Here is a 26,666-nt window from a genome sequence, read left to right as displayed (position 1 = left end):
TTGTAGGGAACTTGGCTTTGTGGAGAACAGGGCGAGTGAGTGGGGACTTGCAGGGAAGTGAAGGGGATGCTGCAGGTCTGGTTTATGGATGGCCTCGCCCAGGGGATGTGTCCTACCGCTTACCGGCTCGAGGTAGGTAGTGGCGCTATTCATGCGAGACACACATACAGTACATGCAGGCATGCCACAGACACGGGGCTTCCCACAGGCCGGGGGGCTCCAGAGCCTACCTGGAATGTGGAAATGCTTGGGAGCTTGGTAAGAGGTTGGAGTAGAAGACCTCACATCTAACTGGCTATAGTAGGGGGAGCTGCGCCCACTCTCTGTGCCTGGAAAGTACGGAGCGGAGGAAGCGGCAGTGACCGAGAGAACAGGAGGCAGAAGAAAAGTGGTGTTAAATGCAGCTGTGTTAGAAAGCAGCAAACCGCCAGTGAGCCAATGGCTGCGGTGGAAGTGAAGGTTTTCTATGCACCATCATGAAGGGAGAACTCAGGGAGGCAGAGGTGAATCCACAGGTGCCCACAGTTCATGGGCCTGGCCTGGCCCCATTCCAGGGGAACCAAACCCTGCCTAAGGTCTTTGTCCTTCTTGAGCTAAGGCAGTCTTCTGCCCTCCAGCAAAGGCTGTGCAAAGGGCTTGTTGAAGGGGCAGGACCCTGCTGAGTGATAAATTGGGAAGCTGTGGGGCTGAGGTTTTGCTAGACTCCCTGGCTTTGGGTTTACCTGCCCATCCCCAGCATTCAGGGGATACTGCCCAACTGCACTCCAGTTCCTCACCCCCAACAAGCTAGGCCCAGGCTGTGTGCGTGTGTGTGTGTGTGTGTGTGTGTGTGTGTGTCTTTGCGCATGCATGTATGTGCATGCATGCATGTGGGGAGTTCACTTGCAGCCCATGCATTCTGAAACACCCAGCACTGCTCAAGATACGAACAGAGGAAACAATTTTCCTTCCACCCCTCATTTCTGGCATGGAGCTTTCCTCTGTCACGGGTTTTCCATGGAGATAGGGAGAAGCTTTGAACAAGCTCCTTCTTGAGACAAAATGAAGCTCCCTTAGTCTGCCCCTTTGCCTCTCACCAGAGGAGAATTAGCTGACTTGTGCTGTGCATAAGCATCTCAAGGGAAACGAGTCACCCCATGGCCCTAACGTCCTGACTTTAACTCATCCCTGTGCACAGTCAAGCTTGCCAATGGAACCCATACTGCTGGCAAAGGGATGTACTGAGTTTGTGGAGGCCACAGGGAGAGGCCCATGTGTCCTTGTGACTGTTGTTGTGCTGGTCTCTGCCAGGGGCAGAAGGGATGACCTGAATGTAGTGGTGCCTTTGGTGTCCTTACCTGAGCGGTAGTAGTGAAATGGGGACCGTGGGATGGTGGGGGACATGCCCTGGCGGCTGTAGGTAGGGGAGTCAACATAGCCTGGGCTGGAAGCTCGTCTCTGCCGTATGTCAATGCTTTCATAGATGTCCTAGAAGAGCAAAAGAAGAGGTGAATAACAGGCAAGACCTGCAGGGTCCTAGGGCTAAAACGCAGCAGAAGCAGGACAATGATGGTGTTTAGTGTCTCCTAAAGGGCTGATTGGGTATAGGGGGATGTGCATAGGGACAGAGAGAGAACCAGGTCACTTCACAGTCTTCCTTTTCCTCCAAGGGAATACCTCCCATCCCTTCAGTCATGCAGTATCTGGCAGCAAGGGCACCTCGCATCTCAGCTGGGAGTTGAAAGTCTCTGTCATGTCAAGGGCTGGTGTAGATGTGTCCAAAGACATACGCTCTAACAGACAGAGGATGTGTTGGAATTGCTTGGCTGTGTATTGATTCCCTCTTTCCCAGCAGCACTGCCCCTTCTAAACATGCTAGGTCAAGGCCTGTCTTTGGGAACTGAAAGCTGTGGGGGGTCTGATCCTGGTGCACAGCACGTGTGGGTGGCTGGCAACAGCACTAAGTACAGACATATGGGCTGAGTGGGCGGTGGATAGTGCAAAGCAGCAGATATCCAGCACTTGGAGATACATGCTCAGCTTGTGCCCATGGATGTCCTGCTCTCCCAGCAGGCTGGGAGCTCAAAAGCAATGGCTCCACTGCATTCTTGTGCCTGTCCGCAGTGGAGCCTCTGGGAACAACCAGATTCCCCTGGCCTCCATAGCTGGACTGTTTGAAGAGCTCCCCGTTCAGTCCTCTTGTCATACCATGAAAAAAGGGGTCCTCCTTCTCCTCAAAAAGGCCCCTTCATTTTTGCTAGGGCAGGCTGGACATGGCTCTTTCCAGAGCCCATCAATGTCACTCTGAGACTCAACTGATGGGCCCATCACTGCTTGGTGGATATGAGAACACAGGGCTGTAAGGGACCCTTTGGGTCACTGAGTCCGGTCATCTGTGATCCCAGGCAACAAGGGGATTAATGGCTGTCTATAAAGTTTACAAGAACATCCATTCTGGTTCAGAGGAGGAGAAGCACAGCTCTGTGCCTAGGGCAGCCACACAGCACCCGGAGCAGCACCAGCTCCAGCTCCAGCTCCAGCTCCAGCTCCAGCTCCAGCTCCAGCTGTGCCTATTGTAGTGGTGTGCTCAGCAGTCACTGTGGCAATGGCTGTTCCCAGGGCTTCTGCCCTGTCTCCCCCCTTCAGTTACACTACCGGTCTGGCCTGTCCCACACACCACAGCCACAAAGCATGTCCTGTCAACCTGATGGCCCTTAGTACCAATGCACACACATACTCTATGATGTGCCAAAGGACAAGGGCAGGAGAGACAATGTCTCCACTCTCCTCTAGTCCACCCATGATGCAAGGGCAGAGCAGACAGGCCTGTGCAGTTGACATTAAAATTGTTACCTGCACAAAACTACATCCACATAGTTCCAACTAGTTCAGGCAGGCCATATCCAACTCTGCAGTGAGTGCATTGACTTCTGGGGACTTGCAAAGAAAAGAGCAAGAAGGCATTCAGCCAGCAGCTGTACTGGTTAAAACTCCCACTGTTGGCACTAAGAGTCACCTTGGTCCAGTCAGGCCCCCATTTATAAATCTATTTAAACCCTGTCATCATAGTCCGAGAGGCGCTGGAGCACTGTGTAATTACCTGAGAATACGGAGACAGTGTTCCAAGGGACTGAAGGTGCCAGGAGGCCCAGGAAGGAGAGGAGACAGATCCGAGGGGAGAGAGGACAGGAGGCAGAGAAAGAGAGAGAGATGGGACATGATTAACAGGAGACACGACTGGTCAGGATCACAGAGCAGTTCATTTTCTCCATGTTATAGTCCACTTAGCAGAAACACAGTCTCATTAAAGCTGTCAGGCACTGAGCCGAGCTTGCAGAAGAGATGGCTCCATCAATGGGAAACAACTAGCAGCCTACCCCACTACCTCAGCTTGGTCTAAAGAACAGAGGGGAAGCACTGGTCCTGCCTGGTTACTGCTCCAGGGAAGATGCCCAGTGGAGGAGATTGATGAAGCAAATGCTTTCTCCCCAGTCACCTGGGAAAGGGGAACAACAAGGGAGCCCCCAGATCAAACCCCTCCTGGAGTCCTCTGTGTTCAGAGCACCCTGGGCTGCACACTTACATCAAGGCTCCAAGTATGATGTTCCATCCAGGAGGGTCCTGTTTCTGTCCACACTGGCGCCTAAGGTCAAAGGGGACTTCTCCAGATTCAGTTTCAACCTGAGGTTAAGGCTGATGTTGTAACAGCCACAGGGTGTGCAGTAAGAGGCAACACCCACAGAGGGTGAGAAAGAGGAACGGTGGACTGAACCTGAGAAGCTCCATGAGGTCTCAGAGGTACTAACAAGGCTCCTCACAGGTGCTTCCCTGGGAGCTGAGGAAGCATGTGCAGCAAGACACACCTAGGACAGGAGACGCCAAAACCTCCAGGGCTCTTCATGGCAGGCTGGAGAGGCACCTGGCCTAGAGGAGCTTCCTGTGCTACCTTCCAGCTGCAGTCTCCATGATCAGCCCCCAAGCGTTGGAGGTCTGGGCCACTGAAGGCCAGCTCTGCCTGCAGCACAATCCCCACACAGCACTTGGCATTCTCTGTTTAGGGGAGGATCATTTCCACTCACATGTGGATCCAGTCCACAGATCCTCATGGGCGCCAAGCTACAGAATGAAAGTGTCCAGGCAATGGTCACTGTCTATTATGCTCACAAACTGGCCATTATTGGACAGCAGACAGACACCCCCCAGTGAGGGGGCAGAGATGCAAGGCAGCTGGGGTCTACCCTAAGTCTCCCAGGTCTTGTGCTTATCCCAGTCAATAGCCTGATTTGCTCTTTGCCTATATCAATTTTATGCCAGACGAAAGTCGACACCTTCATTGGGATACACTTTGATTTACCTGTAAGAGAAGAATCAGGCCCGCTACATCTTGGTTCCCTGGTCTGAGCCCAGGAGGAGGCAGACTGAACCCTCATGACCTGGCAAGAGCCTCTGAAGCTCTGCTGTGAAGCACAGTCACTGCTCCCCTGTTGGTGTTGAGGTCATGGACCACTAAGGGGCCTGGACAAAGCAAGGCTGGACAACTGGCACGTGAGGAACCGTGACTCCACTCTACCTAGGAGATTTCAGGGCATTTATGGGCAGCAGTTACAAAGGCCACTTCCAGAACCAACTCAAAGGGCCCAGTCCTGCCCTCAGTGCCTGCTGATCCTAGTGGGAATTGTGGGCACAGGATCAGGACCCTAGTCAAGTCCTCTTTTCTCCTCTCCTTCCCATTTAGCTAAGGGTGAAATTGCCTAGTAGCCCCAGCTTGTACCAGGAGGTGAGGCAGGGGCTGCTCCATCCTAGGTGTTGCCTCAGCATCACTCCACAAAGTGCTTCCTAGTGATCCCACAGATATGGCAGGCACCAGGCCCCTCCATCTGCATTCTCCCCATCAGAAGAGGAAGCGGCAGATATTGGCTGTCCTACCCTGTCCCTGGCCATCTTGTTCTCTCTCATTTGGAACTGGGCACCTTGGGGAAAATAACTGCAGGGAAAATAGGTGTCAGCTCCTTAACAGCCAGCTTTTCAGCAGTGCCACTGGTGCATAAGGAGGTCAGCCAGGCATAGAATGACCCTGCTGGAGATCTGCCCATTCCCCATCCTGGGATGGGGCTGGTTGTAGGGCTTCCCTTCACTCATTTCATGGCCTGAAATGCCCTGGGATGCAGCTGAAGAAATTCCCTGGGGAAGTCATTCCTGCAGGGAGTCCTTTCTCTCCACACCCCCTGTCAGTTGCTAAGTGCTATCTATGCTCATCCTAAATGGCTTCCCCCAGCTCGGCCAGAGCCATAGATGATCCAGATTGTAATTGCCTGTTGCTGTAGCTGATTTCTGGCTTTCCTTCACCTGAACCACAGTAGCACAGGTTGTCACCAAAGTTGTTCCATCTGGGCCAGTTACCAGATGACAGATCCTCATCAGAGATATCCAAGGTGAAATCCTTCTGTTTTCACCAGGTATAAATCTGAAGTGACCCCATTAAAATCAGCACAGTTATTTCAGATTCAGATCTGCTGAACCACAATTATCTGTGTCCCCCCCACCTCAGTCCTTGCTAGATTCTGAGGCCCTCTTTGGGCACGCGGAGACTCAGTACCTCCCCATAGCTATATCTCTCCAGCGTCTCATCCGATGTGTATCTGTGATAGGGCTCGTAGGAAATGAGGTCAGGACGCTGCACCTCGTAGATGGCTTTAATCTTGGGAAGAGCTGCCAGGTCTTTGTAATTAAGGATCTCATTATCCACTTTAGCCTGAGGAAAGGGAGAGATGGAGACAGAGACAGAGACAGAGAGAAAGATAAGGAGAAAGGGAGGAAGAAGGGGGAGGCTGGAATACACAGCGTGAGGCTAACAGACCAAAAAGAACCAGTGTGCAACCACAGGGAAGGGGGAAGGTCAGGAGATGTCTTCACAAGAAGCCCTAAGTTCCCCCAGGAGAGAAGAGGCACCAGTGGGAAAGGGGCTGGAAGGGTAATGGTGGTGAACAGCCTGTGAAATACTCTTCTGTCTTCACAGGGCCTGCTGAGGCTAGGAGCTCCCCGTAGCCCAAAGACTGGCCTGACCTCATGGGTGCTCCTTGCACTGCAGGCTGGAACTGGGAACTGGGAACTCTGCTCCCAGTTCTGAAAAGACATCTAATCTGCCCTCACCAGGGCATGCATAATGCCACTCCCCCAGCACACCAGAGACTAGAGGAGGGGGGCATAGTCACCATGCTCTTTCTCCACCAGCAGACCTGTACTTACGCAGATGACTCTGTTGGGGGAACCAATACTGGAACCAGGGGGTGAGATGGAGGTTTCTGACGTTCTTCTGTGCTGTGTGAACATGAAAGAACAAAGTAGATCAGAGGTCAAGTGATCTGTGGCCTTCACTCATACCATGAAGACAGGAGGGCAAAAAGACAAGGCCATCCTTGAGGTAAGGAGTCAACGGAGTCTCACTTGCTTATATTAGGGATGAATTTTGCCCAACATCTGATGACAGGACACTAAGAGGGCACACCCAAGTCTCTGTGAGCATGCATGTGTGCACACACACACACACACACACACACACTGGAACTACACTTTGCACTCATATCCTGGAATGCAACTGTGAAGCTGTCACTGACAGTGTGGGGAAGTGCAGGACTGTTCTGGCTGATTTCCTGTGTCTGGAAAGGTGGGAGGGCAGACAGCTTTGATGGACCATCTGGTGACTGCACCCCTGGCCTGGAGCATTTCTGCATTGTGTGTTTACTGTTTAAAAAGTGGGAACCAATAAACAAGATACTAAACTCAAATGAAAACCTGCCAAAAGCACCGAGCCTGGCTGGGCTTTCTGCTGGGAGGATCTCAATCTTCTCAACAGTGCCTCCTGAAGACAGTTATGGAGCAACCACTGGCCTCCAAACGGAGGCCTGTCAATAATTTCCTGTGGGCAGAAGGACGGTGGCTGCAACATGGAGTCTCTGAAGGAAGACAGGGCATCCTGCAGGTTATGACTGGGTTGTAGAGAGCCCCCTTGCCATGGGAAGTGGGAGGCTGAGAATGTGCTGACATTCGGACCAGACTCTTGTGGGAAGTTTGGTGCAAAGAGTGGCTCTTGGTTTGCATGCCACCCTCACAACTCGTCTCCAGACATGTGCTAGACCCCCCAGGGCAGTCTCAGGGGTATCTGTCTGTGACCCTGCACTGTACCCCGCTGCCCCCTCACCTCTCACAGACACCCCTTCATGCACTGCCAATGTTCCAACTTACCTTCAGTTTCTTCTCTGCTCTTGCCGCCTGTTTACAGATGGGGTGCCACACTTCAGAACCTGAAACCCAGCACAGCACAGCACAGGGTCAGCAGTTTCTAGCTCTCCAGGGAAGAGGCCTAACTACCACTAGCAGCTGGAGCCAGACATACCCCCCATCACTCCCTTCAGTCCTGACCAGCAGCCTTGCCCTGAACCTCCACACATCTCAGTTTTGCCCTAAACTGCCCTGCTGTTCTAGCCCTGGACCCCTCCTAGTGCTGATTTGCTGTGCTAGTTATTGGGAGCATTGAGTTGCATGTCATGCATTGTTTAGCCTGTAAGCTGTGGGGGGCAAAGCCTGTGTCTCATGCAGTGACAGGCACACTGTCAGCACCCAACAATGAATGATGGTGAGAATGGGCCTTTGAGGCCAGCGTGGGACCAGAAAATTCCTCTTGCCTGGGACGTAAATGCGGCTTACACCCAGGCACCATCCAGACCTCGCACTGGGGCTTCCCAGAAGGGACTGCCTTTTGAATAAGAATTTAGTCTGTCGCATCACAGGCAGCTTTCCAATCCCAGTACCCAGTATGTCACCATGCCGGCTCCCTGCACTAGGTGGGAGTGACAGTCATGCTGCAGTCTGCTCTTTCCAGAGTAATAGAGACTCTTGAACTCATGCCTTGGCTTGTGTGGCTGAAAGCTCACCCATAACATAAACCCACCCCCACCCACTCTGGAACTGAGCATCAGAGCATCAACTGGGAATGCAGCTTGGGCACATCCCCCTTGCAGCTCCTCTGATGCTCACCTCCCAGTCCAGGAATAAACTGTGAACTATCAAAGCCAGAAAACCAGCCCCTGTCCTTCCCTGCTTTCCCTCCACCCACCTTTGGGTGGCACCTGGTGGGCCCAGTGCCCTGCAGTGACGCTGGGCTGTCACAGGCCGCGTGCTGGGAGAGACAGCCAGGTGCACAGCCCTTAGATCATGCCTCTGCCTCCCCCACCAAAGTGACAGGGCCTCTGCCAGGACCACGCCAGCTGACAGTTCAGCGTGACACTAATGGCACAGCCACTCCCCAGCGCTAAGCGCACAGAGGAGTCTGTCAGTCCCCAGCAGAGGGCTCCTGCCATGAATCCTGCGGTGCGAGGGCGGGAGGCACCCAGCCCTGCAATTACCCCTGCAAATCCACATGGGTAATTAATGACTCAGGGCAACAGGCAACTGCAGGTTAGCAAAGAGAAAACAAACCCTCCCTCTGAGCTCGAAATAGCCCCACAGGCAGCTCGAGGCAGGGCTGAGATCCTTCAAAGGCCTGTTCATTTGTTTCTTTCTAACCCAGATACCCATAATGGAAGCCTCAATCTCTTCAGGGCTACACTCAGTACAACCAGGAAACAGAGGGAGATTAGTTTTCTGGCTAAGGAACTAGAGTGGGGCCTGAGACATCAGGGTTCAGACACCAACCCCGTCACAGACCCACTAAGGCAGACGGGGCACATCCTTGGTGCCATGGATTGTCCACATTTGCTTCTGAAGTTGGGAACCCAAATCTGGTGGTTACTTTTGAGACCATAAGGCTTATTCGCTCTGTACTTCAGCTTACCCTTCTATGAAATGGGGCTTTTTCGTTCCTGACCTGCCCTCACAGGGTCATTCTATGAAATGCTTTGCGGTGATGGATGCCACAGACATTCCTGGACAGACACGATGTGGTTCTCCAGCCATAGGTGAGAATTCCCGGTACTTATGTCTACTGCACCCTGGCAGCACTGATGAGGTTCGTATGCAGTGTGCGAGGGCATTGCTGAAAATGACTTTGAGTAAGGAAGAAGTTGGCCAAGAGGAATAACGTTTCCTCTAGGAAAATGTCTCTGAGAGGTCCTTACTGTTCTCACAGCTTTTGCTGGCTTACTGAACTGGAAGCGGAGGAGAGTGGTGATGAGCATGGGCTCTGCCTGGGCCTGGATACGCTGTTCCTTCCCCACCAGGAGCAACATTTTGTCTAAAGAGATAACTGCCAAGTGTCACAGGGGGACTGCTTGTGTGCCTGGAGATAGCAGTACCTCTGCGCTGCTGGACTTCAGGCATAGTGAGGAGGGAGCAATAGTCTATAACTGAGCAGTCTGTGGAGTGAAGAGGTCTAATCTCCAGGGAGGAAATCCAGGCAGGAGATTCTCTGACATCTTATGAACACAACCACCCTGCATGATCCACATCTGAGCTACCCATTAGCTGGGCCTGGGCCTAGTGGCACAGCCACAGCATAGGGCACTTCCTACGTTACCACAGGCATTGCAGTTTCCTCCACTCACGGTAGTGAGGCAACCTCCCTGGCTCCCTGCACTGCATATTTAAACCACAGCTTCAGTGACCATCTGCCAGGGGAGCCTAGCACATGGTTGTGCACCCACTCCTGACATGCCCTGGGATCAGCAGATTGCCACATGGAGACAGTGTTCATGGCCAGCATGTCCATACCTGTGAGATACATCTCCTCCCCTTCTGTGAACATCTGGTGGCAGCGGACACATCTGGCACAGGTTGGGTGGTAATGTTTCCCTCCTGCCTGCAACAAGCAGAGAAATCAGGCATCTAAATGGGCAGAAATTGCTGAGCTGCTTTTTCCGCTGTTCTCCTGGGTCTGAGCTGCCCAGTATCCTTCACGCTCCTCATAGGAAAGAAGGAAATGGCAAAGTAGAGCAAAGTGCCTTGACAAGTGACCACACAAGTTGACCTAGCCCCAGGGATGTTTGGGAATTATCATCCTCCTAACCATGATGCATGAAGGGAACCAGAGCCCCAGGTCCCATTTCCTCCAATCAACCCATTCATCAGGTACTCAGGTAGCGTGCACCATTGCCAAACCAGTCTGCAGCCTTCCACACTCGCTTGGCATTGTAGGAAGTGACCATCCACAAAACAGGACTGCAGAAAATCAGGGCCAGCAAGCTCAAATCCAACTAACTAGCCACTCCAGCCTTCAAATCTTGACTTTGGCAAGTGTAGTAACTGGTAATGACTTATTGTTCAGCTACTGCATGTAGGGAGGGATCCAGGGGCTTCCTTGAGGGGTCAGAGATTTCATGTGGGGATTGGTGGAGCTTCCTAAGTACTGCAGCCATCTTTCCCAGTGTGTCTCAACATAGCACTCCTTTGGTGCTGCAGGGATGTTTTGTGTGTCCAACTTCCCAAAGTATCTTCCTTGTATCTGTCATTGGCCCTGTCCAGCCCCAGGGGGGCTGCACTAAGGGGTCACAGCTATGACCTATCAAACAAAAGCCACAGGCTCCTATTTTCCAAACCAACCCTGGGATTTTGACTACCTTCTGAAAGCAAGCAGGCATCTCACAGTACAGAGGGAACCCAAGGCTTCACTTTGCAGCCCCCCTTTTAAGTGATTCCCACTTGATTATTTCTCCCCTGCCCTCATTTCTCAAGACTCTTCCACCAGAAAAACTTTCCTGCCCCCTTCTGTGCCAACCATGCCCAAACTTCAGCTGTAACAACCTGCTATTTCCCCAGTGGCACATTGCTGGGCTGTTCCCCTTGCCCTTTGACAAGGATAATAGGTTTAATTGGTAGCTTGTTTCCACTCAATGTGTCTGTTAGAATTTCAATTACAGGCTCGTTTTCTGGGCGCTGGAGCTCACAGGCCGCAGTTGGCTCCAGGCAGCACTGAAACCTGGTCTGTGCTGTACAGTGTGTAACCCCTGAGGGACATTTTATGATAATAATATAAGAGGGCGAAGGATTATTTAAAGCTGTTAAGGGAATGAAGGATGGGGAGGAGTCTGCAATTTTCTAGGGGCACAGTTAACTTGGATACAGTATCAGTCTGAACCTGGGAGAGTCCAGAGGAAAAGGGAATCATTTGCTACAAGGGGGGATCAAGAAGAGGACTAGTGAGATTATGAATGGGGAACTACTAATCACGCGCAGAGCTTTTCATGGCACCGGCTTAGGCTATGGCCACCTGAGGGGAGAAGCAACGCTTGAGGCATAAGCCCAGAACACGTCACACCCAGGCAGCTGCAGGCTGTGCACTGACAGGCAGGCATTTGAGAGCGTGAGAAAATTGCCTGTGATTCATCTGGGGTAAATTTGTTACTGTTTGGGGTGGGGACACATCACTTCAGCATCATGTGCTTGCAGCTTTTTTAGCCTGTGGCAAAACAAGCTGTCCTGATGTAACCCATTTGTGTGCCCACGGCCCTACCTGGGAATGCGTTCCCACTCAAGGGCTCCTAGCAGCTCTGCATGAAATCAGAGGGTGATACAGCACTGCTTGGCTGGCCTCTGCTGGCTGTCCCTGCGTGATAGGCTCACCCGTGTTCCATGTAGACCAAGCTCCCCTCAGCAGGGGAAGATCAGTAAGTGTCGGCAAGAGCCATGTATGGGGAAGCTCACTCTGCTGCTGTTTGCACTGCCTGCAATCCATGGAGCTCAGTGGGTGCGAATGCACATGGAGCATCCATTTCTTATCTATATCATGTTCACTCCCAAAGGAAAAGACAGGTAGAAAAGTCACTTGTAGGACTCACTGGGGAGGAGGATCCTGCACTCAAAGCAAAAGAACTAACAGCTTGCTCTAGTTTTCATCAAAGTTTGTGAGACTTTCCATTGACTTCAGTGGGAATTGGTTCAATCCCTAAGAAAACAAGGATAAGGTATGTCCCTGATGAGATTCCACCACAAGGATTTTGTGGTCAATATATCACATTTAAGCATATTGCAAATTGGAAACAATCTCTTCAGTTGTTCCCAGATTATACACCCTCTCAGCCTGTCCCACTTCTGAAACCACAAATCTATCCCTTTGGATCTGCCTACAGCTTGAGCTGTATTTCCCATTGTCCCTAAAGACACAGCTCAGTTTACTCCAGACACTTTGCAGGGGATGATGGGAGGTTGGAGGGTGGGCATAATTCATCTGTGCAGATGCAAGAAATACAGTCAAAGAAGGCCAAGGTACTCACCATCTAAACACTGGTCATACCACGCTGACCACACCTTTGGCTGCTGCAGTGCTATTCCACCATGCCCCCTCCATGACAACAGGTCACAATGATGGAGCTTTAGATAGTGATCACAACCCAGGGTGTAAATAAATCATATGAGACATCAGCAACCATAGCAACTCCCTCAATATTTCCTAATGACAATTTTTAACCTGGGATTGGACCTCAAAGTGCTAATCCCTGTAGCCCGTGGAATTTGCCCAGGGAGTTCGACTGTGGAAGGATCAGGCTCTAAGTATCTACAGGTAGACAGGTATGACATCAACTGATAATAGGCCATCCTTTGATGATGACCCTGTGGTGGTGTCAAAAGAGCTGGCATCACAGAGGAAATGAGGCAGCTAATCCCATTGAATGGAGCTGAATTTTTACAGGCTTTGAAAACATTAGGGGATCAAATGCCTGTCATTTCAGGTGTTTCCATCTGTAGGTGCCTGAAGTCATCTAAAATTATAGACACCCTTTGACAATTACGAGCTAATCTCTTCTTTGTCAAGGCCAGGGAAGATCACAAAAGAGATGAGTTTGGAGTTCTGATCTTCTCAGGTAATAGATGATTTCTATAGCTCAAAACCTTCCACATTCTGGCTCACTGGCTACTACTATACAGGAGGAATGTAGGACTGCTATGACAGAGTGACACATTTAAGGACAGATGCATGCTGGAAGAGCTGGAGCAGGGTGGGCTAGAAGAGGACATGCTCTGGTCAAACTGGGTTAGACCCCAAGATGGGAACAGAAAAGGAGAATGCAGTTTGGGATTGAGACAGCTGTGCTGTGAGGGACCACAGGGCTGACAAAGGCTGGAAACCTGCAGGTCATTTGTCTGGGAGTACCTACACTGCACCCCACAATAGAGACCATCTCCACTGAAATACTGCCCTCAGAAAAAAGAACCCTCCTTTCCTCTTCAAGGAGAGGAAATTACACTTCAGAACCAGATGAAAGCATTGTTTGCTTGTTATTGATTAAAATTATAGCCCCCATAAAAGCCTGAGAGATGCTGTGAGTGAAGAGACCTGTTCATTATTACCCGAGGTCCCTTAAAGACTCATTAATCATTCAAGGCTGACTGCACAACTCGTAGTCATTTGGAAACCCAAAGGCTCATGGGATAGCATAAGAAGGCTCATTAAGACCTAAAATTATTTAAAGGAGACTTCTGTTTCAAACGCCGTCAGAGAAGACAGCAAAAGCTGAATGCTTCACAGGGAGGAATTCCGTATAGGCTCTTGGGTGTCCACCTTAACCTAGTGTGATTGCCACTGCCTAGCCAGATGGCCAGGATGAGTCTCTTCCGAAGAGACATGGGATCGCTGAGGGGCTGGGGTCAGATTCCACAGCATGACTGAGCTGGTTCCCTGGGATAGGCCAATAATGCCATAGGGTACTTGGCACCTCCCTCCCTTTGCTGCCTTCACTGCAAAGTTCATCAAGCTCCATTTCAATACCTGGAAGAAGGTCACATGCAAAGTCTACCCAGACATGCTCAGAGCCCAAGTGATTTATGTCCAGCCCATTTGCTTACTGGCACAGGGAGGTTCCCTTGCCTAGACTCAGTGTCACCACTGAGATCTGAGCTAATGAGACATATGGCTGACGTTCAGAGACCTGCATGACATTACAGGATTCATTTTCACATCTTGCTGTGGGGCACAAAAGGATCCTTATCCCCAGCCTGCATTTGGGGATGCCGAGGCATAGACTTGTGGTAGAGGTGGATGTGAAAGGTGGCATTGGTTACTAATAGATGATATGGTGTAACGGGGCAAATGTAGCCATTAAAGAGGGAGTAGAGAGGAACTGCAGCATGAAATACAACCCCTGGGATGGGCGTTAAGAAGATGGAAGTTAAGGCAGCCTCTGGTTCTCTGAGGAATCTGGGTAACAGGCTCCAGAGATGATGGATCCCCTCCTTGCAAGACGGTGAACTAGGTAATGTATGGTCCTATGCTGGCTACAACCTTTCCCTCTAGCTCAGCCGTGGTGAGGGGAAGGTACCCAGGAATGAGTCGGCCAGCCTGCAGTCCTCTCAGCTCCATTTCCCATTCAGACACCAGGACCCAGAAACATTACAAGAATGGTTTAAAATTGGCCATGGTGTCTGAACACCACTCCAGAATTACCTAAAAATCCCAATGTTTTTCTTCTCGGGTAAGGGTTTTTCTCTTTGCCTTCTGTGCCCTTAGGTTGCTTTTGGGTTATACTTCCTGGGTTTCTTCTGAAAGTGCAAAGGCTAGAAACCTGCTTTTGTTAAATCACTGGAAATCAAGATTATCACAGAAATCCATGACTCTAGAAATGGGGGCATAAGGAAAAACACCAGAAAGTGCAAGGCTGCCAACACCAGAACTGTGCACAAGACACTCCCTCCCACTTGGGGATTTAGTAGGCTGACCATGCAGCAGCATCCAATGGTCATACCTATCGCAAGGGAATACTAACCACGGTCCTGCTGGGAACTGCTGTCATCTCAAAGCACTCGAATTGTGGCAGGCCACAATTGGTACCTGAATGAGGAAATCCAGCTGTAGATGGACAGGGGCTTGTCCAAAGCTACCAAATCAGGAGGGTGGATTTGGCAGTCCAGCCCCAGCCCTAGTCACTGTGTGTTTGTCTCTTCCCAGCTAGTCCTTGATTTGCCTTCTGCACTAGCAGTGCAGCCTGAATAATGGTAGGAGATCATTAACCACTGTACCACCGCCTGGTGTGTTCTAGCGCAGGTCGGCCTGAGGCATCCAAACAACTGAAGTCCCCTTCCATGATCGGTGCTGTCCTGTTCATGCCAGGTAGGTGGGGCCCAAACGCCTTCCTGGAGATGCCTCCCCCTCCTTTCCTGATTTGCACATCCGGCTTGCTAGGGTGACAGAAGGAATGGGAGCACAGAAGAAGGAGCCACTGGGATCCTTCTGTGGTTGAGTGGTACTTGCACCAAATCCCCTTGGAAGGTGGGGGAGGGATCTGTCAAAGGATCAAACCCAGAGTTCAGCACAATTTGGCCTACTAAATCCCTGTTAGAAGAACCACATAGCACTGCTCAGATACTTTGGGCTCTCTCATATCATTTACATGCACTGCTGCTGCACCTCTAACTTTTCCCGGACTCCCCCAGATGCCTGCAGCCTTCCAGCCGGCTCATTCCACCCTCCCAAGAGGGTGGCTAGCAGGATGCTTGGCTCAGCCCCTGGTATTGCTCCTTGCAGGCTGAGCACCACAGCTCCTTTCCTCTACTGGCACATGACTAGCAGCCGTGTTGGATTTGTTGCCATGGCAACAGACAGGGTGGGTGGGCAGGCTCTGGAGCACTTTAGGTGAATGTATTGGGGGAAAGCATCTGAGAAATGTGCCAGTGTCATAGTGTCACCGGGAGGGCAGGTGCTGTAATTGATGGTTACAATGGTTACAATACACCACTGCAGCTGAGTTGCATCCATGTGGTACCTGGGAGAGGAGATGTTCCCTAATTAATGCCAGCAAGGAACTTAGTTTGCAGAGACTGGGGAAGGTGGATTCCCTTGAGGATAGCACTGAATTCTAGCCCAGGTTCAGGGCAACACGCTTTGCAAACAAATACTACGCTGCTTCTGTTCATCTGTTCATCCAACTACCCGTCCATCTATCTGCAGAGCTCAGACAGTACAGGGATGGCTACGATGCTATTGAAGAACCCGCACAGCTCCAGAGCAGCTGTAACACCCCCTGCCTGCACATGCCTGCAGACAACAGCCATCTGGAAGGAAAAAAACAGGGGAACTTTCCCAGTCCTGCCACTTGGGCTAACACAGTAACTCTCTCAGCTCTGAGTAGCAAGCTCCTACCTGCTAGATGTGCACATAATCAAGCATGCTGAAACCTCTGGACCCAGTAGCAGTGCCAGGTTACCCACCCAGCCTCTATCACCTCAGCCACTTATACTGCCTTCCCAGTGATGCTTCTGCTTCTGGTCCCATGACAGCCAGATGACAGCGCTTCTCTTCCCAACCACTTCCTGTTCAGTCTGTCTTTTTAGCACTTTGGATGCTAAGCTCAGGCATATCTAGAGCCCTTTTTTATAGGTAAGGAAACTACAGGAAGAAAAACCCATTACCACCCCTCTACTGCAGTGACTTTCATAGATTTCATAGACATTTGGGCTGGAAGGGACCCCGGAGGATCATCAAGTCCAGCCTCCCACCCCAGGGGCAGGAAGTCAGCAGGGATCATAGGATCCCAGCAAGATAAGCATCCAAATGTGTTTTAAAGGTGCTCAAAGCGGGTGCTTGAACCGCCTCAGGTGGCAGTCTGTTCAAGCACCCACTTTGAACGCCTTCAAAACACATTTGGACACTTATCTTGCTGGGACTAGGATCCAAGAGCTCAGTGCCCCAGGGCCCTGCAGTGGACCTAATCACATAGCATGTCTGTCATTTGTGTCACTCACACCTGTGACTGGTGGACCTAAAGATTGTGCAGGGTGGGATTTAGGGAAAGGCCAATGAAAGTGGGCCAGGCCAGAGCTTCAGCCTAAGCCAGGGCTCCCTGGGGTGGTCTTGACAGCAAGTGACTGGCTTGCTCTGTGGTGGGTGAGATTCACTCACCCTGTTCCTCAGTTACTTGAAGGAAGTGAGCAGCCCCCTAGCTGCCTTGACTCACCTCCAGGACCCTGCCGCTGATGTACCGGTCGCAAGTCTCGCACTTAATGCCAAACTGAGCATGGTAGTCAGATTCGCAGTACGGAACGCCATCCCTGCGGGGAGGAGAGAGACAGAGCCCATGAGAGGGAGAAAAGAAGAAAGGAAGGAGACAACCAAGACACAAAACAAGGTAGCCAAGACACACACCCTCCCCAGCCTGTGCATGCTACTGGCTTTCCAATGCATTTCTCCTGAGATGCTGCCCTCATTAGACTGACTAGCCCACTGAGATGTTTGCAAAGCGGTTCCCTTGCTGAAAGGGAGGGAATGAGTGACCCATGGAAGGCGGGTGGCAAGCCAAGAGGGCATCTTCTCCATTGCTCACTCAGCTTTTCCACCCCCCATCCCCATTCCCCAACTTTTCCCTTAGGGTCTTCTCATGCTCTTCCAGACCCTTCCCACCAAGGCCCTGTCCTCCAATCTTGCTTCTTTAGGCTCTTCTTGCCTGGCTGGCTCGTTTTTTTCAGGCTCCTCAGCATTGCTTACTTTGCACAGGGGCAGGGCAAGGACTCCATGACAGGCTTCAACTTCATGCCTCAGTGCTCCCCCACTCTGCTCCAGCAGCAAGGGAGCAGCTCGGAGAGAAGGACACATTTTCCTGAAGGGCAAGTGCCCAATTCCTCCACCCCAGGAGCCAGGCCAGGCCCCTACCCACAGGAGGGGACTCATGGATTCATTGCTCACAGACTCCCTGTCTGAGGGCCCCATACTGACTTGCTGTCTCCAACCTGCCATAACTACATATCTCACAGCCAGGTTTTGGGCTGCTGGCCCTTGATCAGCTTCAGACCAAGGGGCTCAGCAGGGCTGGGCCAGGCCAGGCCCTGGGGACAGCTGAAGCCTGAGTACTGGGGCAGAAGGAGTGAACTGAGGACACAACAGAGCTGCTCTTGTCTGCTTATGTGACTGAATCTGCCTGCAGTGGCCTAGGGGGACTGTGGAAGCCTGACGGCAGGCGGGATTGTTCATGAGCCAAGGCCTGAGTCAGAAACCCTGCAGCCAGCTGGCATGCCGAGAAAAAAACCCTTTCCCTGCCGCTTGCTCTGGGCCTCAGAGTTAGATATACAGTTGGTGGTCCGCACCAAACAAGCTGTCAGAGCTCCAGCATTACAGCCGTGCGCCCAGTACCACAACTCCTGAGGGCAGAGCGCAGAGGTCCAGCTCTCCTGGTGCAGCACAGCCCACGCAAGCTAGCGGAGAATCCTTCCCATATGTGGCAATTCCAGGGTGCCTATACACGTACATCGAGGCTGCTCCGTCTTGCTGTAATTACAGTGCATCGGAGCAGACTCGATTAATCGTGGTAATTACCACGCTCCAGCAGACTCCAGAGTCTTGGGTATCAGTGTCCCCATGCTGAAAAACAGTGGTGGAGGCACTTTAACTAAAGCTCTTTGAATGAGCTTTAGTTAAAGAGCCCCCAACACCATTTTTCAGCAGGGGAACACTGATATGCATGATGCTCTGGATGCTTTAATTAGAGCAGCTGCGGAGCCACTCTAATTAAAGCACCCCACCCCCTTGCCTCCTGAAGCCCAAAGCACATGTGTAAACAACCCCAAAGCCTAGGACACCTGCCTGGCTGGGTCTGACATTTCATCCAGAAGGAGCATCTATGACATGTATTCACCAGCCAGCAGTGGTTCCTCCAGCAGGGAGCAAGTGAGGGGGAGCGCTGTCACAATCTGCTTCACAGGCATGGCTAGATCCTCCTCAAGTCTCCCGAGAGATGCAGCTAGCATGCCCTGCCTGCATCCCTCCAGCCAGCTGTGGTATAGAAATAGGTGACCAGCTGGTTCCTTCCCAGAATCCACCTCTGGAACAGGGGCTTCTGCATTAGATCTGTGCCTGTGGTATCCACCCATTGACCTTCGTGCACCAGACAACACAGCCCACACGTCCCAAGTCCTACAGCAATAATCTTTGCCCTTCCCAGCCTTGCTCTGCCTCACTCCCTTCCCAGCAAGTGGCTGTGATTTTGGGAGGAACAAAGGGTAGAGGGACACAGTGCTCACTTGCTGATGTACTCTCCGGTCAGAATGATCCCACAGGTTTGGCACTTGAAGCAGCTGACGTGCCACTGCTTCTCCAGGGCCAGGAGTGATTGGCCTTGCTTGATCTCCTCTTTGCAGCCCGCACAGTCTGGAGAGACAAGGGACAGGAAAGAGCATGAAACCACCACAGCTTCCAAGGCAAGGGCTCAGCAACCGGAAGGACCTGGAAAACTCAGGAGAAAATCCCAAGGGTTAGCAAACTTCATGGCCTCCCAGGGAGGCCCCACTACCACTTCCTTCTGCCTACGGTAAGACCTAGGACACTGTGCTCTAAGCATTAAAAACTCCACCCACACTGAGGCAAATAGTGGGGCAGTGTCTCGACTTGCCTAAAATTTCAGGGAAATGTACACGGGATTCCTAGCCTGTCGCTTTGGCAGGGGGCTGTGCTCTCTTATGAGCACCCCAGCCAGTCCTTAGAAGCCCCATAGCCCCTAGGTAGCAAACAAATCAAAGAAGCCAACACAAAGCCCTTGTGCCCTGTCCCAGGCCCTCTAGAGGGGCACTCTGGCTTTTGGCTCCCTGCACAGCCCCTGGGATTGTCTTTTAGCAGGTAGCTGCAGGCACTGCTTGCTTCCTCCTCTCGGACTATCCTTTCACAGGCTTCTCTCTCAGCCCTCTCCTGTAGGGTTTTTAAATGCCTAATGGGACAATACCTCATTATTAGAAGGCCCACAGCTGAATGTCTTTCACAGGACTGACTGCCCCTTCTTAGGGGGACAGACAACCCAGTTACAGGGAGGTAAAGAAAAGTCCCATGGCCACAGAGAGAATCAAAGACAGGTGACATACCCACCCCTCCAGACACTGTGTACAGGATAACATGGAGATGTATGCACACTCCACGATCTCTCTCTCTCTCTCTCTCTCTCACACACACACACACACACACACACACACACCCCTTCAAACAATTCCATGTGCATGCAAGAAGGGAGGCCTCAGCTGAGTTATCCATTTACCCCAACACATTCTGCATTTTCCTTCCAGTGGGAATATGATTCATCAGCATATTCCCTAATTAGTCCCAGTGTTTTGCCTTCCACAGCCTGAGCTGAGGTAGAGCCGGGCTTCTCCTCCTTGGAGAGCAGGGTGGCTGGGCCACGAATGCAGGGTGCAGACCACATGTGGGCACAATGCATGGGGACTACGCCATGAACCTACAGCACAGAGCAGCAGATGCCCAAGCCTGGCCCAAGACAGAGGGGTCACTGGGTGAGTGCTCAAGAAGGGGTATCACAGACATCTCGAACCTGTTACCAGCACCAGTTCAGCGCCACCAGTAGGAAACCCAGTGCTGAGCAGGGTTTACCCACTGGGTCATGACCTGAAAGCAGGGGGCCCAGAGGTTAAAATGACAGCAGTTTTTGACCCATGTCTGAGTCCCCACACATGGCTCCCACTAGGAGTAGGGGCTAGTGCGAAACACCTGGCAGCACCAGACTCCCTTCCTTTCCTGCTTTCCCTGGCTCCCACGGAGGCTGGCAGCAGGAAGTACATGGGTCTGAGAGACCTGACCTTGACTCCTCTCTGCTGTTCTCTCTCCCCTCCAACAGCCCACCAGGGATTATCTAGGTTTTTCAGGGCAGGTGTCACAGGGGACAAAGGGCTCCTTTGTAACCCCTTCACTGCCATTCTCCAAAGGGATTTCAGTCCTCTCCCTTGCACTGAATGCCAGGCAGTAGCTCATGGCAGCACTGAGGGTGTGCTTCATTCGGCTCACCTCAGGGCTTCACGGCTGCACTTCACCCCCCACGTATCCAGTCTCCTGGCACTGTTGAAAGGGTAACTGGACCTGGTACACGAAGTGGCAGCAAAGCACATTAGTTAAGCCCTGCTAGCTAGGACTTGCTCCCTGCTGAGCTCTGACATCTCCCCCCATACATTTGGTGACCACTGCTCACCTGCTTTCCAGGGAACTGAGGGAGCCTCTCAGCAGCAGCCAGTGGCCTTGCTTTTGGGGTATATTTGCCCTTGAGCTATTGAGCCAACTACTTCCACAGTGTTTCCCTCACTTCTGCCAGGGGTCTGTGGCCCTGCAGCCTGGGTGACGACCATGGCTTGGGACCAGAGCAAGGGCAGATGTCACCCTGGTCCAGGCACATCCTGGACACTGTCTGCAGCTGGCTATGAATAATTCATGGTGCCCACGGGTAACCTCAGCTCCGCAGCCTGGAGAAAGCGTCTCTGGGAGTGGATTCCAGAGGAGGATGTGGTCACCTGACTAGGACGGGACAGAGAAATCAGAGGGAGGGAGAAGAGATAACACTCGTGGATTCCCTTTCCTTTCCCATGGCCAAGAGCAGGCTAATGGACACCAGGGGACAGCGACTCAGTGCTCTGCACTCCCCTGCTCTGGCTCTGATACACCTGGCCTGGCTACTTCCAGTGCTAGCGTCTGCTGCTTGTCATGTCTGAATCCAGCAGGCATGTCCCAGCTGAAGCGTGGCTTTTGCTGGCCTCTCCTGCCTGTGCCAAAGAGAATGTAGTATAGCAGGATACCACCATTAGGACTATGTGTCAGGGTCACATATTTAGATCAGTGGTCCCGCTAGACTAGCACACGCTCTGTGACAACAGCCGATACCAGACACCTCAGGAAAACCCCTGAGATGCACCATTATTGGAAAACCTGCCTGAAGGGAATCTTTCTTCATAAACCCATTAGCTAGTGGCTGGCTCCTTCCCTGAAGCAGGAGAATTTTGTTTTAAAATCCTAACCCATGTAACTCAGGCCTCTCCACTGACAGTACCAGGGTAGTGAAGTAGAGACAACAGCAAACACCTGACAGAGAAGGGGGAGGTTTAGCAGAAGGGGCTGGTTCTATTAAAGTTACAAGATTCAAACAATAAATGGGATTTTGCCTTCCCCTGCTCTTGCATCTGAGAGGTCACTGAACCTTGCTGAGTGATGTTTGTGATATGGATCAGACCCATACTGGGAAAGCCCATAGTTCAGGGCCCCAGACCATGACCAGAGGCATCAGATGCGAAAGCAAAAATGGCAAGCGCTGGCCCCCTTCACATGATGATAACAGGTAGCCAAAGCTTTGGACTCTGCCTGTTCCTACTAAATCAATACTAGGACTTTCATGTGATTACCACAACGTTTTGGGCACACATCCAGTAGCATGACTAGAGTTTGACTACTGGGTCATCAACCCCAGCTGCCAATTTGAGCGGGCACAAGAAAAGCAGTCCAGAGCACAGCAACTGCTACTTCCCTGCTGAATTCTGACTGGAGAAAGAAAAAAACCTGATGAAAGCATCATTTTCCATAGAAGGTTCTTCTAAGCAGACAAATCCACCCCCTTTGGTGTGGTCTCCTACTGCTGTCCATGGCAAACATGCTTGCAGGCTCTAGCATTAATGCTATCAGGACTTCTCCTTTCACTACCTTTCCTGGCTCTTCCTAGCATGGCCAGCCTGGCATCTGACTGTGATGTGCCAGTCCTTCTTTTGAGCACCTGCTGAACAGCAGAGTATTTGGAGTGGGTCTGTCTCACTGCCATGGTCCAAGTCATGATGGGTTTATCCTGGTCTCAGCGGTGACCCTTTCCGGTGCTGCAGGGCAGGAAGAGTTACCCCTGAGATGGCGTGTGTCCCAACCACCTAGCAGCTGGGTCCTGCTGACACGACAGGCGCTTGGTCACTGAGGTACGGCATGGTCCCAATTCCTTCAGCCTTCTGCATGAGAGTTATGCTGCCACAGTTCTCCCCAAAGACTTGGATCACAACAGACATTGTTCAGGTGGGCACCAGCAAAGCACAGGCTGGTTATTAACTCATCGTAACTTCCTTCCTGCTCCCTCAGGATGGGCTCCTACTAACGGCAGCACGAAGCTCAAGGATTACTAGAACTAAGCATCAGACATTAGGCTGGTTTCAGCTAAGATGCAACCAGCCAGGAAAATCTTTACATTACAGGCAGGCAGACTCCAGGGACAATGGGCACATCTCTACCGCTCCTGCGGCTTCATGAAGGCGCCACTGGAAAGCACGGCCCTGCCCGGCTGAGCCAAATCCAGAAGCAAGGCAGTGAGGCTGCCCTGAGGGCCCCCTCAAGCTCTGTGTCTCCAGCGGACTCAAGAACTGTGCTCTCAGGGTGACTCTGCTGCCTTGTTTCTGGGTTTGGCACAGACTGAGTAGGGGCAGGTGAAGGGAGCGCGCTTCTTGGCAATGTCTCAGGAGAGCTGCGGAAGCAGCTCGGACAAGCCAAAAGAGAGAGAGGCAAGAGCTTTCAGAGCCAAAGTGCAGCACCATGGACACAAAACAGACTGAGACAGAAAAGGGGGGTGGGAAAGAGGCAAAAGGAAGACAGTTACAAATAAAACAAACACCAAGAAGGCCTGAAGTCAGAGCCCAAGCCCATGAAAGCCAGTGGGGCCATTCCACTGCTCTCTGGAAGCTTTGGACCAGGCCTTGTATAACGGGCAAACCAGGGCTGGCTTTTCAAGACCAGCTCTCATAGTCGGGTACAGGAAATAAATAAACACCTGTGCAAGTTGGTGCTTGCTGATGTGGGATGAAGCTCAGGTATAGAGGGAGAGAACCTGGAGCTCAGTTCAATTCCTATGAACTGAACTTGAAGAAAGCAAGCAAGCAAGCAAGCAAGCAGCTTTCTTTGATGGCCACCCTCTTTTCTTGAGCAGCCAGAAGCACTGGGTACTAGGGCAGGCACTTTCCTGTTGCCTATTACAAGTGAGCTGAGCCCTGTTCTGATGCTGCTGAGCTGTGCTCCCATTTTTTGATTTTCCTAAATGAGACTGTCCCGGGACCACCTGCATCAGGCCTGGCAAAGCCCAGCATTCACAGTGGGACCATGCCACTCTGCCCTGCCACTCCTTACTGCCAGATAAGGGTTTGGGTGCTGTCCCAGCAGCCTTGTGTTGCCTTCAAACCTTCCCTGAGACAGCTTTGGGCTGCAACAGGCTCTCCTTGTTCATTAATAAATGAGGGAATTTCAGACATCAGCGGCAACCTGCAAAGCCACAGGAAAATGGCTGGTGGAGCTGAGACTGCCTCCCTTACTAGCCCACAAATTGACTAGAAACTATGCTGCATCCTGATGCATGAGCATTTCCTATGATCACCCCAGGGAGAAATCTGGTGTGAGACACACATGTAGCACCAGAGGAGCAACGCATGAGACTGGCCGTTCGCTAGGGCAGATGTCTGTTCCAGTGCTGCCTCTGGCTGCTTCTGTGGCTAGGAAAGCATGGGTTTGTAACCGCGTTAGGGAGCACATTTCTCCCAGCCAAGAAGTACATTTAAGGAAACATCAGGGAGCAAACATAGATCATGCTGTCTACAGTACAGTCGGATCCAGATCCAGCCGGCTCTGCCTGCCACTGCTGGATCTTGCACAGGCACAGTCCACCCCAGCCACAATCACTTAGCATGGAGCAGTGGCCACTGCAGTCACCTGAAAACACCACCTGCAAAGTCATCGTTCATTAACCCTTTGTAGCCATTGCACAAGAGAGTGAGATCAAATCTGTCTGACTTACGGCTTGGCCCATGAATCTTGATGGGCTTGGTGCTGATCAGTGAATGGGAACAGTTTTGGCAGACACAATCTTTCCCACTGAACGTCACTTTGTCTCCAATGGGGAACGGCTTCCTGCAGCCAAGGAGAAGGGAGGAAAGCATGAGAAACACACACTGCCTACTCAGAACTTGTCCCAAGCTCTGAGGTAGCTTCCCAGGTCAGGCTGTCATCCTGATCCCTTCCATGGGCCTCTGCTCCTTCCTTCATGGGGCAGCCACTCAGGGTAAGAGACGCTGGCTGCAGTGGGATTAGTCCCACTGAGGAGTTGGACTGCAGAGGGAGGAGCAGCACTATCTCCTTGTCTGCTAAGGGCACAGGCTGTACCAGGGAAGTGGGGAAGGAAAAAGGAGGGCAGCAGGTCTGGGGAGAAGCAGAAAGGGCATGAGGGATGTGAAGAACCAGACGTGCAGTGTGTGTATATGCTTGGAGAGGGAAGTAGTTACAAAGCAACAGAATGATATGGGGGAGGGCAAATTATGTAGGAAGGGTCCATATGAATGTGTACAGCCAGAGAATGAACACACACACACACTTCTGCACCCAATCATTTCCACCCACCAACAGTCCCACACTTTCAGATGCACATGCCCATGCCCATGCCCAAAGACACAGTGACGTACATGCACAAACGTGCAGAAACACAAGAATGCGAATGCACTGATGTGCATGTGCAAACACAGGAGTAGAGACCACACATGCACTGACATATGCAGTCATGGTGGCCATCCCTGTTCTGCTCCTTTGCCAGGGTGGCAGGGAGCATGCCAAGCTGTGCGACAGGGTGAGCAGTGCTGCTTGGATACCAGCACACAGAGCCCAGCAGCTTTCTACCCAGAGGCAGCCAGAGACCCAGGGTAACTACCTGCCTTGAAAAGCATGGGGTGTGGCCCACACCTGGAGGGCACCTCCTTTCCATGTCCTCACAGACTGTGTGCGTGTATGCAGGAGCCCAGAAGCAGTGTCTTCTAGCTGGTTTTTCTTCAGCATATGTCAGATTCCCTTCTTCATGCTGCTAAGCCAGGCTTACTCACAGCCTGGGGCACTGGCCCCTGCCTAGTCCTGCTGCCGGTACTCCAATCCCTGGGGAGTGGTTACCCTGTGCTGGCCTTGTTTTTGATGGTTCAGGAGAGCTAGTTTCTTGTTGTCTGGATTCAGCGCCCACAGCTGTTACCAGGGGAGAATGTGAATAATGGCAAGCTCAGCTGTGACCCTTCTTTGGCACATAAATGGGTGCCTCAGTTGAAGGGATAAGGTAAGACAGACCCCATTTGGATTCATGCTGTGTCCAGGCCCCACCACAAAATAAAACATCGAGGTCCTGCTGGTTTCAATAAATGGTGAGTCTGAGGGGTCCTCAGCCTGTGTTCTTAGAAAGGCGCCTGTGTCCCAGCCCCCTCACCCCCTTCAGAGCACCTCTGCCAAAGGAGGCCCAGAGTTGAAAGAGCTGTGGGTGGGCTGCAGATCAACCCTGCAGCTGGGCTGTGGCTGGGGTCCCCGAACGGGGAGAGCAGGGGTAGAGGCATATGAGTCAGGAAGGAATAAGACCAAGAGGATATCTGAGTGGCTGGTTCCATCCACTCTGCTCATTAGTAATCCCTTAATTAACTCACATCATTTTGAATGGCAAAATAATAGAGCTGTCCCCTCCAGCATTACTCAGAGATGTGCTGGTGGATCCGAGAGTTCATCCCAAGCAGACAGATCGTCGTGACACTAGTAACCCTTGAACTTCTGGTCTAACAGCTCCCCGTGTTCACACTAGCCACCAGTGACTCAGCATGTGACATTTACCCCATCCACCATTAGCCCTCCTTGTTTCCATTGTGCTCTTCATCCAGCTGATGTGCCTGAGCACTAAATCACAGCCACTGTGAACAGGGAATACTGCGGCAAGTCAGCTCACTCCCTCCCACACACAGGCTGGCTCCCAAAAACCCAGGGTTGTAAAAATCTTAGCATCCTGTCTACTCAGGAGCAGGCTTTCCCTGCTCATTTTCCTCCCTGTCTCTCACAAACACATTTATGTGCAACATCTCTGAGCATGAGGGTCTGGATAAGCTTCTCCCACACAAGATGCCCTGCATCTCACCCTGAGCTGCACCCCTCAGCTGCTCCATTCTGCCCCCCCCCCCGATCTGTTTGTGCCCCCCACTCTCGTCCTGCA

At 51.9% G+C, this 26,666-nt stretch overlaps 1 protein-coding gene across 1 annotated transcript in view; it reads right to left on the bottom strand.

Moving 5' to 3' along the window:
- Positions 1-26,666, bottom strand: part of ABLIM3 (actin binding LIM protein family member 3) — a 117,353-nt gene that overhangs the window by 25,744 nt on the left and 64,943 nt on the right. Inside the window, exons 5-14 of the mRNA XM_019506433.1 lie at positions 24,462-24,574; positions 18,913-19,039; positions 16,857-16,950; positions 9,685-9,772; positions 7,222-7,280; positions 6,226-6,297; positions 5,576-5,731; positions 3,080-3,109; positions 1,338-1,467; positions 231-329 (exon numbers count right to left, since the gene is read on the bottom strand). Of these exons, the coding sequence (XP_019361978.1) occupies positions 231-329; positions 1,338-1,467; positions 3,080-3,109; positions 5,576-5,731; positions 6,226-6,297; positions 7,222-7,280; positions 9,685-9,772; positions 16,857-16,950; positions 18,913-19,039; positions 24,462-24,574 (968 nt within the window). The remainder of the gene's footprint in view (positions 1-230; positions 330-1,337; positions 1,468-3,079; positions 3,110-5,575; positions 5,732-6,225; positions 6,298-7,221; positions 7,281-9,684; positions 9,773-16,856; positions 16,951-18,912; positions 19,040-24,461; positions 24,575-26,666) is intronic.

The sequence above is a fragment of the Gavialis gangeticus genome, unplaced genomic scaffold, assembly GCF_001723915.1.
Source record: "Gavialis gangeticus isolate Ggan-Ray unplaced genomic scaffold, GavGan_comp1, whole genome shotgun sequence".
Classification (NCBI taxonomy): domain Eukaryota; kingdom Metazoa; phylum Chordata; order Crocodylia; family Gavialidae; genus Gavialis; species Gavialis gangeticus.
This window is presented reverse-complemented; position numbering and strand designations above follow the sequence as displayed.